This window comes from Nakaseomyces bracarensis (assembly GCF_045282275.1).
Source record: "Nakaseomyces bracarensis strain CBM3 chromosome Unknown Scaff9_0, whole genome shotgun sequence".
NCBI lineage: Eukaryota > Fungi > Ascomycota > Saccharomycetes > Saccharomycetales > Saccharomycetaceae > Nakaseomyces > Nakaseomyces bracarensis.
The window spans coordinates 62,887-82,586 of NW_027263970.1; the positions used below are offsets into that span (position 1 = coordinate 62,887).

The following is a 19,700-nucleotide window of genomic DNA, read 5'->3' on the forward strand; positions in this document are numbered from 1 at the left end:
TGGATAGGTCCCTCGATAGAAAAGAAGAAAGAAAATGAAATTATATTGACCTTATACTAAACGTTCAATTGCACTTCATCTCGGTGTGATTAGATTTCCTTCTTTTCACTAACTAAACATTAAATTTTCGTACATTGATGTACTAGCCATACATACGAGTATAGCACGTGCATAAAGCTACAAATGATACAAGTATATATATATATCGCTACTCTAAATATAAACAGTATCAAATATTGATTTATATACTGAAATGAGACTAAACCTGATGAAATATTTTAAATGCTAGAGGCAATACAATGGGCCAGTTCTGTCAACTTTTGGTACAGATTGTATTACAGGTCTGCTACAACTGCACGTGATATCTATGAAAACAGCTGGAGAGTGCTGTTAGTATAGGCAGCATCTATATAATGTTTATCAGCTCCCTCTCATTAGTTTCCTTAATATATATTAACGATTCTCTAGAGGCTAAAATCCAAAAAAATATGCATCAAATATAAAAACGTTTACTTTGAGAAGTTAACTATAGAGTTGAAAAGAGACTTGATTAAATTGAATTACACTGCAGTGCACTAATCTTCATAAGTACAGTCTCATGTATTGAGTTTCATTGCTCCTTACTTTTATTTGTTATATCTCATTGCTTCTTTTTCTAAAGTGTCCATAACGGTTCCATTATTGTTGCGGGAAAACTTAACAAATAGTATCAACGACAAGGCTACCAAAAAAACTATAAACAATTACATATGTTACTACTATAATCTTAATACAAAAATAAATAAATGCGTTGCTTGGTAATTAAAATACGGGGATACTGCATAGAATACTAACATAAAAAAGTATCTGGAAACTAGTTATTAAAATAGATGAAATTAACAATAGGAAATATTTTTGATATCTTATGTGATCTATTCAGCTCTACTTCGGGGACCTAGAGAGGTATTTCTTGGAGATCAATGAAATTGATATTCTAATATAGAAGGTGTTGTCATTGCATTTAGAACATTTTTGCGTTATATTGTCAGAGTATTATAGTACCTCGCTATTTGTGTCATCTTCATCTTTTTATTAATCTATTTTTGGTATCTTTTTTTATAGGGAGCTGTTTTAGAGAGAGATAAAGATCTCTGCTATATAGAAGAGCCAGTGCCAAAACAACAAATACAATTGCCCAAAAATCCTTGTTTCCCTTTTCAGAAAGGGTCTTTGTTTTGAACCATTACGTTAATTAAAATGATGCAATATTGCAATGCCTTCTAAGCATCTTAGAGATTTCCCTAGGTATATAAAAGTTATCATTTTCATAGATACATAGAAGATAAGAAGGATATAGTCTCTTCCTTATTTCTATCAGAGAAAAAGAAAAAGCTGTATTTTGGCTGCTTTTGTCTTCTTCTTCAACGGAGATTTTACTCGGGTTCTTATTTCAACTACGGCGTTAATAAATTTCCCCTAAGATGGTAAATATAACTTCCGAAAAAGGACCAATTTCGTAAATTGTTATATTAGTAATATAGTAGCTTAGTTTGGGGCTAGTTAAGCTATTTGTTAGTAATTGATCTCCTTCTGCGAATATTTAATACTTTGGAAGTACTATTAAGACAAACAATGCTTACAGAACTATGACATATCTTCTTTTAGGTAAGTTTTTATTTACTAAGTTATCTTTTCTAAATATAGCAACTCATACGAGATTTCACGGAGGCCTGGTTTTCTATTAACAGTACAGGGAGTTGTAGTGCATTTCTATAAGCTAGGGAATAAGAGTAGTACTTTCAATATAAAATACATTCTAATATTGGCTTCCAGACTGTGTAGAAGGATTCCTCTAAGACATTTGTTTTGTACAAAGTTGTTTGATTTTCTGAGCCCAATTAGGAAATAAATCTAGAAATAATGATCTTGTTATTAATTTAATTAGGAAGATCGATTTGCCTTCAGCATATAAGATTACGTATCATTAGTTTTATTTTAATTAATTTAAATTAAACTTTAACAAATACAAATATATTTACTCTCTAGATATTATACTTTATTTAGAAGGTCCTCTGAAACATCAACAAAAAGGTTAACAATCTATTAGTACTATTAATTTCATCGTACCACCGATTTTGCCTTTCATAAATCAATTCTCATTGTTTCTGTTCATACATTCACCATCGCGGTAATATTAACGGTTCAAAAGAAGCTCATATCATTGAATTATTGATAACTTTGAAATAAATAAATTTTAATAGTAAAATAAAAACACATAATATAACAAATATTATTAAAACAAAATATTGTAGATACGACCCTACCATTTTTGCCAAAACATGGGAGCAGGAAAGGTATAGGCAAGTGTTGATGATAGTTTCTCTGTTTACCTTTCATTACAATTATATTGCCCTTCCAATTCTTTGAGCAGTAGATCCTTGAATAATAAACAGATATACAAAATAGGTCACCTAAGGCAACACGATTAAGATGTGATGCATAGTGCCTATATACAGAGCATTCTGCGAAATACATAATACAATCATGGATTGTGAAACCTATACTAGCTGGAACCATAATTAACCTGGTTAAGATGACTGATCGATATGTATGTTACCTATCGAATCATGCTTAGCCAGGGACATGACATTCAATTAATTTGGCCCTCTTTCAAATACAATTTCGCTGTTGTAGACATAAGACAGATAATTAATATTAAGCACAGTAGTAATATTGTGTGCACTTAAATGGATGATGCCTTAAATTAGCATATCTACTAGAATTAAAATGATTAGTTCTTTTTTGTTCTTATTTTTTGTGTGCTGTTTAATGATTTCGTTTGGAATCCTATTTTGCATAAATAAAAGATGATTTTGGTAAATATGGTAAATTTACATATCTAAATACTGGTAAATTTTATAAAGTGGGCCAAGAAACTTTAATCCAGTGAAGTGTCAGTTATGCATAGGGTATGCCTTCAATTATATAATTCATGAATTACAGGTACAAGCTTGAATTACATCATTTGAAGTCAAAAAATGGCAGCAGTATGCAAACGAGGATGGATATCGTATCACCATCAAGATGATAATGGACACTATTAATAGTGGCAGCAATTTGTGGGGTCCAAGGATATGATTTTGAAAACTCACATGTGTATCTTGAATGTATCATAAAGATTGTCGAAACTAGAACTATAGTATGTATTTTAGGCAATACCACGGTTACTACTTGTAGGGTCAAAACTAGAACTATAGTATGCATTTTAGGCAATACCACGGTTACTACTTGTAGGGTCAAAACCAAAAATAAGAATCATAATAAAATATTTTGAGGAAGTATATTAAGTAGTTCAGTTCAGAAGTAACAGACTTAGCGCTTAATAACTTCAAATATTAAGGGGAGTACTGAATTAACAGTATGCGTCTCACAATCACTGACAGCAATTTGGCAGTATAATATTAGAAGAGTTATAGCAACTTCCACACCCTTAATCACAGTGGCTGTTGTGGCATGTTGCTGACTTTAGATATTGCTATCACGGCTTGTGTAATGAATTGTACAAATCTACATCTTGTCATATAATCTGATGATTGGTAAGAACAACACCATATCAGCCTCGGTGGCGTTATCGCTAGTGATAGCGGCACTTGATCCAGTTGCCTGTGAGTATGTAGTAATTACGGTATAGCATAGGGTCATAGTACGACCCCTGTTCTCGCTTCCGTAGAGAATATATTTTGAAATCAATTCCGTATTGGTAGATTTGTAAGGTAACGAGTAAGTTAGCCAGTGGTCGTGATTGTATTCCACTATCAATTTCGAGAATGAGTGTAAATCTTTCAATATTAATCAGCGATGTGTTAAATATGTTACTACTCAAGTCACGCAATGTTTAATTTTTTGGTTTTCTTTCAACAATACAATTGGAGCGGTGATCGGCTGCATGTATTTATTCATCATCGATGTAGCATGGACTGTTACAAAAACACCTTTCTTGATTTTTCCTTCTTGCACCGATGCCTAACTGCAGATAGAGTCAACACCTACTAGAACTGAAAACATCATTCTCCGTAGTAAATATTGGATTGAAGTTAATTACTTGAACCAGTTGTATTATAGTTATGTTTTGAATTCCGAGGTAGAAGCAATATTTTTTAAAATATTTACTGCAACTTCAAATTTCTTTGTATTGGTCAGGTGTCTGGTTATTAATAACAAATAACTTCTCTACCAGAATCAGTTAAACGGGGAATATCAACCTAGCTAGTGTACAAGTTTATCCCCAACCCACTTCACTCAATTTTGTACAGAAAGACTAGTATCTGCCAAAAGAACGGATTCCACAATAAATTATCACTGGTAGCAATAAATGCCACTTTTCGTGGACTGTAGATTGTGAAAAGGTAACAGCGATATTATAAAAATGACTGTCTAAAGCATTTCAGTCATAGAATCCTCTAGTATCTCTACCGGCTGTTCCGTTGACCATAAAATGTATCACTAATGACAGCTGGGAAAAAGCTACCTATGCCAGTAATATAAAGTGAACCTTTAGATGCCGCATTACCATTCAGACATACTATCACCAACAAGAAATAATAAAATTAATAGTGTGTAACTAAGCTAGACAGACCTGTGTTAATTTCGAATTTTAGTAAATGGTATGGCAGAATATAGAATTACACCGCTTGTGGACATAGTTTGAGATAATCAGGAAGTATAGAGTCGTCAATATCACCAACGAATAGGTAGAAGATGATATATTACATCTAGTGTGTGCATAATCAGTTTCAGGGAGCTTAGAGTAGGGTGAGGTTTGGTTAGACAATTAACCAGGAAGTAATGTAACTTTATACTTTTTGTAAATACTTGTTACTGTAAATTGTTTTTAACACAAAAAAATGAATAAAACGACAATCAAACGTATATATAGTTTCTTGAAAAGTCGTATACCAGTTATTGAATGGAATCGGGTCCATCTACTAATATTTGTAAATTGATGCCAATCTGTATAAACAACTCTATATACGTTATAAATGATACTATAGTACTGTTTTTGAATCATTGAGTCTTCAAGGGTTTTTCGCAAACATCCATTTTTATTAGCTATATTAGTAATAGGTAAATATATTCTTGTGTCTAATTTCTGTCTATTGTAATAACCGTTATACAGGTGCCATAAGATATTATTTTTAATTTTTAATTCCCTGGTATTAGGTTAAAGAATGATACTCTAAGACAACACAGTAGCTACTATATTATAATATACTGTAAGGAAATATCTCAATTAGTGACAAAGATTCATATTTCTACTCACTTCTAGTATAATGCTCAAGATTCTTTCTTCTCAAAGAAGGTAGTAATCAACAAGCATTTCCCTAAAAAGTAAATAGCGAATAAGTTTTGGATGTGTTAGGGCACAAGATTTTAGCTTCAATGCTACTAATTCCTGTTTTCTATTTTTTTGAAACATTTCTATTTATTCCCACCCCATTTTCCTTTCCTATTTCATGCAGATCGTAGCTAATTCATCAATCTACCCATATTATAAAAACAATAACAAGATACAAAGAGAACCATGCATCTACTTTTGAATTGGTAAACAGCTACTTATTTCTGATTTTTTTGATACGGAGCCTGTAAAAAAGGGAAATAAATGCAAATCCTATATCCAGTGATCTTAAAACATGTATGTGTAGAATTAGTTCAACATGATTTAGAATCCACTGAATTAATGAAGGTAAAAAATACTCTGAATGTTTTGTTTGTATTTTTTTTTTCATAACTAAGTTATAATTCTGACATTGAAAGATCTTCACATCACTTGTACCAAAAATGCCGATAAGGGTCAGAAATACTGTGGACATATACAATAACTGCATTAAAATCTTCCAGATAATAAGCCAAATAATTTTTTCTTAATTGTTAAATACATTAATTCATGTAGAGAATCGTGGTACTGTAAAGATGCAAGTAATTACTAAACTCTTCTGTAGGAGAGAAACATGCTGACCAAAAATTTTTTTTTTGTACACTAATAAAAAGCTCTAAGATAGTAGTACGATAATACAATACAGCACTAACATAAAAGGAGTACTAGTTAACACTTTTCTTTTCTAGCTGTTGGCACCGTATTGGCTCTTAACTAATTTAAACAACAAGCGATCATTATCTTTAGAATTTCTCTTGTACTGAGTCCTTCAGTTCAGTAGTGTAAACGGACCTCCTATCGAATACGGCAAAAATTCCAGTTCACCCAGGTAAATCCCTATCGCCGTTAAAAAGTTATAATAATTTCGAGGAGGCCCACTGGTCTAAATGCATTGTAACATTACCAGAAGAAGAGAATAGAGAATATCGAAGGACATATTATTTTTCAACATAAAATAAAATTACTAAACAATGAAAGAACAACGAATATTACGTTTCAGCTCTATAAGAAGCTTCGTAATTGGGGGTCCTTCTTTGTATTATAGTATGAAAGAAATTGCTTTTTAAAGTACAAGTCTGTACTACCCTTCAATATTTTTTTTTCTTTTTCGATATTATTTTAAATAGTAGAGTGATAGTATGTGATATATCTTACTGACCCCAACTTTTCCGAACACCACATAACAAGATTGAGAGTGATATAATTATTTAAACTTCAAGGTAGTCGGCCTCTCCTTGTATATCTAGTAAAAAGAAAGAAAATATATTGGTAATTCCAGTAATGTTTTTGTTTTCGAGCAGCCAAATAAACTAAGCAGGAAATTCTAAACTAAATGACCTATCACATCATTCTTGGAAGATTTTCCCTATCTCTAATATGTAGCGAGATGTTGCATTTCCCTGTTAACAACAAATAGGTGATAGACTTATTTCCTTGCTTTCGTTTTACTTAGCAAATATGCAGCCTGGACAAATCCTACAGGAAGGAAATCCGTTAACTTGTTTAGGTTGGTTGGTCTTAATTTCTATTAGTTTTTATTATCCAACTGTGTGTTTCCTAATTTGGACTTTTAGTTTCTCCTTCGGGTGAATAAATCTATTGCGTCAGCACGCATAAGTTCTATACAGAAAGTACGAGTAAGAATTGTATTCGGTAAATGATCTCATTGAGCTTTGTAAATATATCTTAAACACTTCTAAATTTAGATCACCCTCATTACATACTCTCGGCTACAAGGATTTGCAAACAACAATAGTTAATAATTCACACATAACTACGTGCCCCCATTATGGATAATTACCATAAACTTTGTTTCCCTTTTCAGGAATGGGTCTTTGTTTTGACCCATTACGTTAATGGGAAATTTTTTTTGAAGTATTACAATAGTCTCTAAGCTTCTTAGATATTTACCTAGGTAATATATATATATCAGTTATTATTCAAGAAGTTTGTCAATTTAAAACTTGATTTGTTTCTGTTAATAAAAAAGAAATACTGTTTTTTATGGCTGCTTTCTCCTTGCCATATTGGGATTTTCTTTAACCATAATGGTATTGAAACTAAAATTCAGAAAGTCTGTAAATCTTTTTTAGCGTTATACGAGGTTTCTTCTAAACCGACCGGCCCTTAACGTATTCTCTGCTTTGTAATCAGCAATTTCTAATAGGAATTATATATTATTGCTCTTAAATTGCTATCTCTAAAATCGATTACAGCATTCATTATAGGAAATGTCCTTAAAGGAAAAAGTAATGTTTAATTAGGTTTTTAATAATAATTCTTATAATAAGTATGGTAACTCCTACATTAAGATCCTTCAGGGTATATAAAACTAATTCGCATACAGGCTCTAAAATTTTAGGACATTTCTTATATTAATACAAATTTATTCTGTTCAGGAATATCACTTGTATATAGGCTATTATGCTTCCACGCAGAATATAAGTGTGGAAGGATTTCAAAAGTACAAAAGTTACGCAATGGGTTCATTTGATGTGCCTAATTAAGAAAATGGACTAGTAATCTCTGACTAATATAGGTTATCACCGACCCGTGGACCCTGAGAAGCTTTTTTGATGTGCACTTACTAAATAATTTAAAAAAACTCACATGCTTTAAAAAGTGCTAGTAGGATGTTTCTAACAGCTTTTCGAAGTCCTGTTTTTTTAAAAGTAGGTCAAGATAGATACATGAAATGGTGGCAAATCTTTAGTGTAATATTTGTCATATTTTTAACATTGCTTTTGATATTTGGAGCTCACAACATTGCTTTTTTACTCTTTCAAAAGATTTTGCTATGCGCATTGTTCTTAATCATTACTGTAGTACTTATTGTTCTTACATGTTCAAATACAAACCTAATAGTAAACAAAAATTAACAACAAAAATTGCAGAATTGAAAAGAGAAGACACTTATTGACCACAACAAGGAACTATTAAATTTGAATTACTGCGATATCCTCTCTGTTTCTCTCATGAACATTCGAATAGGAAGGTAAACAGCACAGGCAAGTAAGAACTGTCTCTACTCTGTTTACCTTCTCTGACCTTTTCATCACTCTCTAAAGAGGCATTTCTTGAAAAGTAAAAAATAAACAAAACTATCAAGCATCTTGGAATATATGTAACGAATTAGTACTGAATAGACATATATACCATTTTTAGTTTTAACAGTTCTTTCGTAATATATCTAATATACTGTGGCAGTATATTTATTGCAGTTAAGCTCGTACGCTATCCATACTGTCTGCAGTAACCAATTCCATATATAGCTTATTAGCATCAGCATCCACTATATACAAACCAATCTTGAATAAAAGTATGAATTTTTTAATCATACAATTTGGCGAACTACAAAACAAGGGCTCAGTACTTTATAGCACTCCCATTGTAAGAATTCGATATAAATACTGCCGTAATATGATATTATAATCTGTTAAAATAGATTCGAGTAGAACAATCTATAAATACTTTGATTTAAACCAATGGTACATTATCTCTGTAGATAGTAAATACTTATCGAACTATTTTGCGATATTTGGAGTTCATTTATCTCCAAGGTACTGTTTACTACTGAGAATATTATTAGTGAGATGGACATATACAAAACGTATATGTATTGCACACACTGTTTTAAAATCATAGCAAACCCCTGGTATCCTAATTCGGAGAGGTGTGATCAAACCTTTACCTAATGGATCACAAGAGATTTTAGAATAGAGTCTAACATATGTTTTCCTGTAATATATCTAGGATTGTATTCATAGAGGAAAATTTTTTACCGAAGAAGAAAAGAATTCATAATCTTTGTTGTTTACTACTGGTAAGAGAATTTCGAATACTATTACTTTTGTTCCATTTGTTTACGAAATGTAAGAATTTGCCATAATTGTAATAATAAAAATAAATGAACAAGTAAATAATCTCTATTCGATTTGTACGCATTTACTGTTAATAATAATGGACCCTTAACATATTGCTTTATGTCATAACAGGACTTTTGGTACTCGGCTAGGCCCATTCCATCAATATATTCTTAACTGCTCTATTTCACCGTGAACTTCTAGCTCTTTTTCGAAAAACTATTAAAAACAGTTCTTACTGGACGAAGGCATATATACTTCAATCAATTTTAGATAATTAACATTAAGTTCTAACAATCAAAGCAGAGTATCGACATCGAACATATTATTCTATATATAGTATACACAAATAGGTTAAACCAGTTTCATTCCCTCTTTGTACAGAAGTTATCGAAGAGATTATTCTCTTATCTTGCGTTTCAATGCCCTATGTACAATAATAAAGTAAGCCAAATAATGGTGAGGGAGGAAGTCCAAGTATGATAACTCCCAAACTTCTGTACAAAGAGAGGTCCTATCGCGTTTTTCGCTGCTTTCAGCTAAATAAAAAAGAAAAAGACCATATACAAAAAACTTTTTTGCGGCTGCTTCCTTAAGTCAAAGGGATTTACCTAAATGGCACTACTGCTCAATTACAACAGTACTGGATATGAAAATAGAAATAAACAAACACACCTACAATCCTCGGTTTCATTTAATTTAATTCTTGCTGTGATATCTCTCTAGTTTATAACACCTTATTAATTTTCATTATAGTAATTCTCATTCAAATGATTCTGTTTAGTAATTACTTGCTTACTATTAAAATGTCCATTTGGACATTTCTGTTCGATACCGTATTGTAATAATTCCTTTTTTTACTCATTAGGAGAAAATTTATTAGTTTTAGTTTTTATGGATTGGGATTATTACTAATAGAAACAAATTATTAGTTTTAGATATTAAGAATTGACCTTCTTACTAAGCATTAGTACTATTGGTGAAACAATTAGCTCGCACATGGCGTTCTACTACCAAATCTGAAGCAAGGAGCTTGGAATATCGCCGTGTTTACGATATTAATCTTTCATAGGCAATAGGGATTTGCCTACCGGATAGTTTTAAAATGGCGAATTTTGAAAGGGGACTCTTCAGTGAAACCTTGGAAGTAGGTACTAGATTGTTCTGACCCTTTTTGGAACATAAAATGCTAAAAAACATGATCTCCATATTGGCGCTATAAGATTATCTTATTATTCTAAATAAACTAGTACAGATTATTTACTAATTCTCTGAGAGTATTACTCAATTAATGGATAACAAAATACAAGGATCCTTCCTTCTAATTAATAGTATTCCGGTGAGTCCAAAAGCACAGAGCTTACAATAGTACTACAGCCCACTACAGTTTTACTCTGTTTATTATTCCATTACCATGGTTTCTTTTCTTATTTTCAAATCACATACTTTTGTGACCCTAGTACTAAAACATCTATCCTTGCAATAAGAAACTATAGTAAACAACAATAACAAACTATAGTAAACAACAACAAAAATACTATAAGCAATTTAGTAACAAAAAACCTAAAAAGGAAAAGGATAATCATATCTTAAACACTACAGAATGAACGGGAGTGATAATACACTAATATTCTTTATATACTATAGAATGGCAAATTAAAAACGATGGTAATTACAGTAAAAATTATGTGAACTAATGTTTTTACTGCTGTTCATGTTACTAGTCAATAATCCTTTCTACTGCTGATCCGTAGGAGCAGAGAGTGAAATGGTAAACATATATCTTTTTTTTTTTTTTTTATAAAGGTATATAAAGATGCTCTAATTGGGTTTCAAAGCATTTTTCCTTTCTATATTTATCTTACAGTTAAAGTATATAATAGATAAAAACATCAATAGAAGATAATAAACTATGGTGAGCATTTTACCTACACTTATTATAGGTTTATTCGGCCTTGTAGGAGCACAAAATACTTATGTGGTAGATGTTACTGATCCAACCTATGTGTACAACGGAAATATCAATTCTGAGACCGGACCTGGTTCTACTTGGCAGTTGGATTTGTCCCCTGGTGAGCACAAGGTTGAATTTAATGGTGACATAGATCTCGATCAATTACTTTTGACTTCTAACTCAGATGTTTCTAGTTTAGACTTCACATACCATGGAGGTACTCTACATCTGAACAAATTTTTTAAAATTGATCATCGTGCAGCTTCAGGTCCTCTTACATTATGGCTCACTGGGGACATATTTGAGCTGTTTGAAGCTAACCAACATGTAAATATTTATGGAGTACCTGGTCAAAAAAATACAGCATACATCAATTTCTCCAACTACAGTTCCATTTTCACTGTCTTATGGGATGTTAACGTCACTTTGCACAGTGATTTTATTAAAATCCCGGAATTAGATGTTAGACACAGTAACGTTATTATTGACGGGGATTTTTTCGCTGAAGAAATATATGTACTATCAAGTGTTTTATGGTTAGATGGGAAATTTACAAACTATATTAACTCAGAGTACCTAGTTCTGGACCAAAATATAAATATTGATCCAGTAGGTAACGTTGTCGTGATCAATGATGCCGTTTACAGTGAATATCCTGTTATGCAATTGCTGCACTTTGTATCCTCCACAATCCATATTGCTTTCGTTACAAATATTAAGTCGATAAGTTATGATGGTATTGATGACGCGTTACAAGATCGCTGGATAGTTGAGACTGAAACAGGTAATTTCGCCTTTATCTTCGATCAGCGTGATAAGATGACTAGGGAGAATTTCCTAATAGAGAATATAACAGTAAACAAAAATGGAACTGACCATGTTTTGAACGCTATAAGATACCAATTTATTGCGCCACCGCCTATAACAACCACAGTGACTAAGGATGGTACAGTTGAGACGGATTTGATCTCATACTATTTGACTCCAATATCCGGTTATAGTCCAATATTTAGAACTGGTGCCAATACTTATATATATACATTAACTGCCAATGAGACATACTCTCAACCATCTGAAACCACAGCAATTGTCACAAAGGAAGGCACTACCGAGACTGATGTGATCTCTTTCTTCCCAACAGTGGGGAGCGATGGCAAGACACAAACTGGCTCTACTACGTACACTTTACTGGACAGCAGTAGCAAGGTTGAATCCAGTAGCAAGGTCGAATCCAGCAGCATAACGGATCCCGAGACGTACTCGCAACCACCAGCAACCACTGCTACTGTTGACTTGGGCAGCACTACTGTGACGGAAGAGATTTCATTCTACCCTACTGTAGGTACTGATGGTAAGACACAAACTGGTTCAACGACGTACACTTTAAGTGACAATACCACATCAATGTCCGAGTCTGCCACACCATTGCCAGCTAGTACAATTCTGGAAACTGATATCTTCTCTGATAACCAAACCATCCACGAAGTTATTATTGCATCTGGATACACTGACAGCGATGGACATATTGCCACTACTACTTGGACTGAGTTGACTATGGATATGGTTGATGCAGACCCGGTATACCTGTCATCTAGTATGATGTCATCGATAAACGAATCTAGTACGAGTGGGACCGAAAGCTATATGCAGCCTTCCCTTTCTACTGTTATTGTAACAAAGAGCAGTACTACAGAGACAGACGTTATCTCGTACTTCCCTACCGTAGGCACTGATGGTAAGACGCACACTGGTACTACTACTTACACATTAAGTGACAACACCACCTCGATGTCTGAGTCTGTCACCCCATTATCAGCTACAACTATTTTGGAAACTGATATTGTCTCTGACAACCAAACCATCCACGAAGTCGTTATTGCATCTGGATATACTGACAGCGATGGACATATTGCTACCACCACCTGGACTGAATTAACTATGAATATGGTCGATGCCGACCCTGTGTACACATCATCAAGCATGATGCTATTTGCCAACAGTTCTATCACATCTGGTGGTGAGGCGTACACCCAGCCCCCTGAAACCACCACCACTGTAACTGTTAATGACACTACTGAGACTATTGTGATCACGTACTGTCCAATAGTTGGATCTGACGGTAAAACTCACACTAGCACAAGTAAATCGACTATGTGTGATAGTCATATATACACTCAACCACCTGTCACGACTGCCACAGTTACTAAGGAAGACGGAATTGTTGAAACTGTTGTGGTATCGTGCTATCCTACTGTTGGTAGTGATGGTAAGACACATACTGGTAGCTCAAAGTCTACAATGAGCAATGAAGCCAAACCAACTAGTGTCATGACTTCAGGTTCTAACACTGGTTCTTCAGGTTCAGGTTCTAACAATGGTGCTTCCGGTTCAGGTTCAGGTTCTAACACTGGTGCTTCCGGTTCAGGTTCAGGTTCTAACACTGGCTCTGGCTCGCATGTTTCCAATGCAGGTACTTCTGGAGTCCACTCTGGCGCTTCTAGTCCGGGTATTGTTCTTCAATCTATAGCCACACAAGCCACAGTGAATAGTATTCAATACGAAGCTAGTGGATCTACTACAGTCAGCAATATATTATTTGCAGCAATGATGATTCTACTTCATATGTTCTGATAGGGCTTAGGAACTCCTATATGATAAGGTTCTTAGGTGTTCACCTGTTTTGTTCGTTATATATCTACAATATTATTTCACAACATTTCAACATAGCTTAAATATACTAAATAGCAAGTATTATGAGTTCTTCAAGGAATGGACACGTAATAAATCTAATAGAAACAGAATATCTTTAGTAGTTTGTTAATGTTAAGCCTTTGTAGTCCAATAACTGTTCTAGATTAACTATGATGCTCTTTCTTACTAAGATTTCTATTATACTATCAAAGACATAAAACACTCCAAGTTGTCTGGGAACGTTACATATGTTGGCATCATTATTACAATATAGTTAATAAAAATACTTGAGTAATATATCTACCAACCATAATAAATACTGTTAATATTCTTTTTAAAGGTTTTTGGAAGGCCAAGAATGAGAGTATATTAGACTCCGTCAGATAGGAAACCTTAAAGTTTATATACGAGTACGGAGTCACACTTCTTGTAATTTTCTGGAGATAACCAATCCTTCTCGAAAGGTATTGCAGGAAACACCTAGCAGTATGGAGAGGTGGCCCCCCCCCCCCCCCCCCGACCTTGCTAAATACTAGAGAGAAACGAAAGTGTTAGAGAATCCATCAATTTGAAGCCAGAAAATATATACTTATAATCTCTGATCTTAGACAGCCTGAGGTATAGTGGCACTGGATGAGAAGTTTCTCGAGGGTAGCACTTCATGAAATGTTATAAAAAGATATCCCATTTTAGTAGCCCAAGATGTCAGTAAGAGTCCAGAAATATTGATTGGACACATACACTAAATAAATCTTTTCAGATGATGTAAGAGATATATTACTGCTGTTTATTAATTGCAAGAACCAATGTTATATTATTAAAGTAAAAATCTATGGCAGCCAAAAATGTTAAGATCCTGGAACGTAATTTTCCAAACATAATCAACCAGAGATACCTTCTGTATATTAATCAAAATAGAGGATATCTGATGTATATGTAGCTAGGCAGATAGCACCTAAAGTTTTACTAGGTACCATACAGGCAATTGTGGGAGAGTAATATCATAGTTAATAAATTAGAAAAAAATTGTGCTGGGTATGAAACCTCTCCTGTGGATATCAGTAAAAAGAAAGACCAAATCGATAAAACCCATTTGTATCTTTTCTGTTGTAGGATAGCTTTTAAGTAAGAGTTCGTCCCATTGGGAATTCATATTATCACCAGGAGGTAGAGCTCCCTTATGTTGATAATCTGCGTCGTAACAACATATCCTTTCAAAATTACTTACGTACTGCACGGCTTTAGACTAATTAGGAGGTAAAACTGTTGGAAGAAATCCAAAACTCAAAAAAATTTTAATGGATTTTTAGACTCTCTTGATCGTATCTCCTTAAAAGTGTGCATTGCGATTGTATATAATTCAAAAGGAGGTTAGCTTTAAGAAACCTATGACAAACTTACTCCAGAAATTATTTAAGCATCCAATCACATAGTTATAATAATTAGCGTTAGAATTTCAGTTCAAGAAAATATTTAGGAACTCATTGGATAATTACGGGATTATAAATCTTTTCTTGATTACTGTTAGAATCGGAAACACGTACACTACTGAAGCATCTACATGCTAGTGATTTGTTTTGCATTTATTCCAGCTTTCTCCATCACACAACTTAAACATATATATGCATTTATCCTCCCAGGTAGGTTTAGTTGCTGATATAATTTGCCTCGGCAGCCCTTTTATTACAAGCTGAATGTAGTAATAGTTAAATGCTTAGAATACAAGTATTACATTTATAGGTAGGTGTTAATATGAAATCAAGTTGCAAGCAGAAATAAATACCTCTTACTATTCAAGTGTCTAATGATAGTGTAAAATAGCTTAAAAGGAGTCCTTCGTGATAGATTAACTGCAGGATATCATCTGAAAGATATAACTCCCCATTGACAGTATCATCAAACTCATTTTCTATCTTGAACGTTGGCACGTGATTTTCTTGATCACGAGATATTATCAGGGTAACATTAATATATAATATTATACGCTATGTATCACGTTATTTAGACACTATATACGTATAGCACGTGAAAATGAAAATGGGCTGCGGGTAGGGTAGGGTAACATTTTCCATCATGTATTACGAATTATACCTTACCTATGATTAGCCCTTTGAACGAAGAAATGAAATATTTTATTGTACTGGAACACAGGTTATAAGTCTTGTACCTATTACATACTTGATAGTTATATAATACAAGATAGCTGGGGGCAGTCAAGTGCAGTTAACGGCTACTTCTCGAATAATCTGAGCTACTGCTAGTACTGATCCCTCTTCAAAAAGATAATGTTTCTATAATATCATCGTATTAAGCATGTCTGATACTGCTCTCCTTCAACTCATCTCTTGTATACTTGATGTTTTAATAGATTCTAGTATATAATGTTTATCAGAGTGGTTTCTTCCTTTATAATCTGATTGTATAAAAATTTTGGGTGTCTACCTTGTACAAACCATATAAAAACCTGATATATAACTAAGTTAAGGCAACTCTATGAGATAGCTTTTTAGAAAGCGGTGATATAAGATGATCAGGAGAGCTTATACTCAGGTTTGTAAGAAGGTAAGGATGGATTTTAAGCCTCTCGTGTGGATTGACTGTGAGATGACTGGTCTTGACCAAGTCAATGACCAGATCATCGAGGTATGTTGCATTGTTACCGATGGGAAGTTACGGAACCTGGACCAAGAGAGTGCTACTCAGTGTTACGAGAGTGTCGTGCATTGTCCTCAGGAGAAGTTGGACAAGATGGACCAGTGGTGCCTAGATCACCATGGTTCGAGCGGTCTGATGGCGAAGTGTGCCAGCAGCACCAAGACCATGGCCCAAGTTGAGTCCGAGCTTTTGGCGTACCTGAAGAAGTATGTCCCTGAGCCCCGTGTAGGTATGCTAGCGGGTAATAGTGTTCACATGGACAAGTTGTTCATGTTGAAGGATTTCCCAAGTGTCGTAGAGCATTTGCATTACCGTATCGTCGACGTGAGTTCGATCATGGAGGTGTGCAGGAGACACAACCCAGCACTGGCCTCTGTTGTCCCCAGGAAGGAAGCCGCACATACTGCCAAGTCTGATATCCTAGAGTCGATTGCCCAGTTGCAATGGTACCAGGACCACTACTTGAAGAACGAGGAAGAGACCAAGGACTACGTTAACGAACACAAGGATAAAGAGGAAGTGCTAACTACGAAGAGACCCTCCGAAGAACCAGAACCAGCTGTGGCAAAGAAACCTGCTTTGTAAAATCGTCTTCTATATAATTGAAATATAATATTATCAGTATTGTAATATGGTTTATAAGAGTTTGTAATACGAAGTGATAGAATAATTGGTAGTAATTCAGTGTAGTGCATGCAAACATCGAGACAGTATACTATATAATACAGTATGGTCTTACTTTAATAACGTTGTGCTGGATGTAATAGTATAACGCTGTCAGTGTAATACTAAATCTATTGCAATTCTATCATTTCACATAGTATTGGCAAGCAATACACAGTAAGGTTTCACAAAGAGTCAATAGTTCGATGTGACATCGTTGTATAGATATAAGTACGTTTGATATAAGTACGTTTGATATAAGCATTTACGCATTGGTGACGAGGTTGTAAAGAAGTCAGAGAGAAGTCAGCTTCAATTTACACGTGACATGATTCAATTAATTACATGGTCTGCAACCAAAAAGAAAAGAACCTTCACGAGAAGGCCCTCTCTGAAGCTTGCAACGTCCAGCGGACCCTTTCATTAGGAGTCCTCGTTAGCACCAGGCAGAGCTAGAGGAGTCAAAGGACTGAGGTGAATCCCAAAGTTGAAAAATAAAGGCCTGTTCAGGGTTATCAAATCACTCTGCCTTGGGAAGTCACAGTTTTTTGCATTGTCGAATTAATCTTTTCATATTGTGTTACTAATTTAAGTTTAGTCTAATTAATTGCCAATGCCTTTATTTAAAATTAATTGAAAAAATAAATTATATATAAGAAGCCATCTATAACTAGTTTTTTCTTATAAGCTGCCCTCTTTTGCCAAAGAAAAAATTAGCTAAGACCAAGTACTCTATAAGAAGCTATTTCCGAATAACTCTCTCTATTAAAAACAATTATAACATCCAACAACCAAAAAATGGTATACGCCTTGTCTGACAACCACTTGAAGATGGTCACTGGCCATTTGAGCGAGACCGATCCGGAGGTCGAGCAAATCATCCATGATGAAGTCGAGAGACAGAAGCACTCCATTGACTTGATTGCTTCTGAGAACTTCACCACCACTGCTGTCTTTGATGCTTTGGGAACTCCGCTATGTAACAAGTACTCTGAAGGGTACCCTGGTGCCCGTTACTACGGTGGTAATGAGCACATTGACCGTATTGAAAGGCTATGCCAGCAGAGAGCTTTGGAGGCCTTCCATGTTACCCCGGATATGTGGGGTGTTAATGTCCAGACTTTGTCTGGTTCTCCAGCCAACTTGCAAGTCTACCAGGCCTTGATGAGACCTCACGACAGATTGATGGGTCTTTACTTGCCAGACGGTGGTCACTTGTCCCACGGTTACGCTACTGAGAACAGAAAGATCAGTGCTGTCTCTACTTACTTCGAGTCCTTCCCATACAGAGTTGACCCAGAGACCGGTATTATCGACTATGATACTCTAGAGAAGAACGCTATCTTGTACAGACCAAAGGTTTTGGTTGCTGGTACATCTGCTTACTGTCGTTTGATCGACTACAAGAGAATGAGAGAGATTGCTGACAAGTGTGGTGCCTACTTGATGGTTGACATGGCCCACATTTCCGGTCTAGTCGCCGCTGGTGTCATCCCATCTCCATTCGAATACGCCGACATCGTCACCACCACCACCCATAAGTCCCTAAGAGGTCCTCGTGGTGCCATGATCTTCTTCAGAAGAGGTATCAGATCCGTTAACCCAAAGACCGGTAAGGAAATTCCATACGACTTGGAAAACCCAATTAACTTCTCCGTCTTCCCAGGTCACCAAGGTGGTCCTCACAACCACACCATTGCTGCTTTGGCCACTGCCCTAAAGCAAGCTGCCACCCCAGAATTCAGAGAATACCAAGAACAAGTCTTGAAGAATGCTAAGGCCTTGGAAGGTGAATTCCAAAACTTGGGTTACAGATTGGTTTCTAACGGTACCGACTCCCACATGGTCTTGGTTTCTCTAAGAGAGAAGGGTGTTGATGGTGCTCGTGTTGAATATGTTTGTGAAAAGATCAACATTGCTCTAAATAAGAACTCTATTCCAGGTGACAAGTCCGCTTTGGTCCCAGGTGGTGTTCGTATTGGTGCCCCAGCTATGAGCTCCAGAGGTATGGGTGAAGATGACTTCCACAGAATTGTTCGTTACATTGACCAAGCTGTCAAGTTCGCTGAACAAACTCAGAAGTCCTTGCCAAAGGAAGCCAACAGATTGAAGGATTTCAAGGCTAAGGTTGATGAACTTACTCCAGAATTGGCTCCACTAAAGCAAGAAATTTACGACTGGACTGCTGAGTACCCATTGGCTACTTAAGCGTGTTTGCATCACAACTCTTAGATAAAAGACAAATTACTTCAGTTCACAATTCAATATAAATAGTTTCTAATTACATGAATTTTTGTATAGTAAAATAAAATAAAAAACATTATATCATGTTGTATATATGGTATAATTAATGCATAATTTAAGATGAGAAGGATGATTTCTTAAGACCGACAGTTCAGGCAGGAAAGTTTTTCCGTTTTTTGATGGTACCATTTGAGCAATCTGTATAAGAATAATATTT

General features: G+C 34.8%; 4 protein-coding genes across 4 annotated transcripts; 3 read left to right on the forward strand and 1 right to left on the reverse strand.

Moving 5' to 3' along the window:
- Positions 1 to 3,000: 3,000 nt before the first annotated feature.
- On the reverse strand, positions 3,001 to 3,243 carry RNJ42_02285 (uncharacterized protein; the record flags this gene model as incomplete). The annotated part of the gene is made up of 1 exon (XM_071052450.1): positions 3,001 to 3,243. One exon carries the CDS (start codon positions 3,241 to 3,243, stop codon positions 3,001 to 3,003), a length of 243 nt encoding a protein of 80 aa, XP_070906297.1.
- Positions 3,244 to 11,188: 7,945 nt separating this feature from the next.
- RNJ42_02286 (uncharacterized protein) lies at positions 11,189 to 13,861 on the forward strand (the record flags this gene model as incomplete). The annotated part of the gene is made up of 1 exon (XM_071052451.1): positions 11,189 to 13,861. The coding sequence occupies one exon, from the start codon at positions 11,189 to 11,191 to the stop codon at positions 13,859 to 13,861; it is 2,673 nt and encodes an 890-aa protein (XP_070906298.1).
- A 2,586-nt stretch (positions 13,862 to 16,447) lies between these two features.
- Positions 16,448 to 17,161, forward strand: REX2 (Rex2p; the record flags this gene model as incomplete). Its single annotated transcript, XM_071052452.1, has 1 exon — positions 16,448 to 17,161. One exon carries the CDS (start codon positions 16,448 to 16,450, stop codon positions 17,159 to 17,161), a length of 714 nt encoding a protein of 237 aa, XP_070906299.1.
- Positions 17,162 to 18,037: 876 nt separating this feature from the next.
- On the forward strand, positions 18,038 to 19,447 carry SHM2 (glycine hydroxymethyltransferase SHM2; the record flags this gene model as incomplete). Its single annotated transcript, XM_071052453.1, has 1 exon — positions 18,038 to 19,447. The coding sequence occupies one exon, from the start codon at positions 18,038 to 18,040 to the stop codon at positions 19,445 to 19,447; it is 1,410 nt and encodes a 469-aa protein (XP_070906300.1).
- Positions 19,448 to 19,700: the final 253 nt, after the last annotated feature.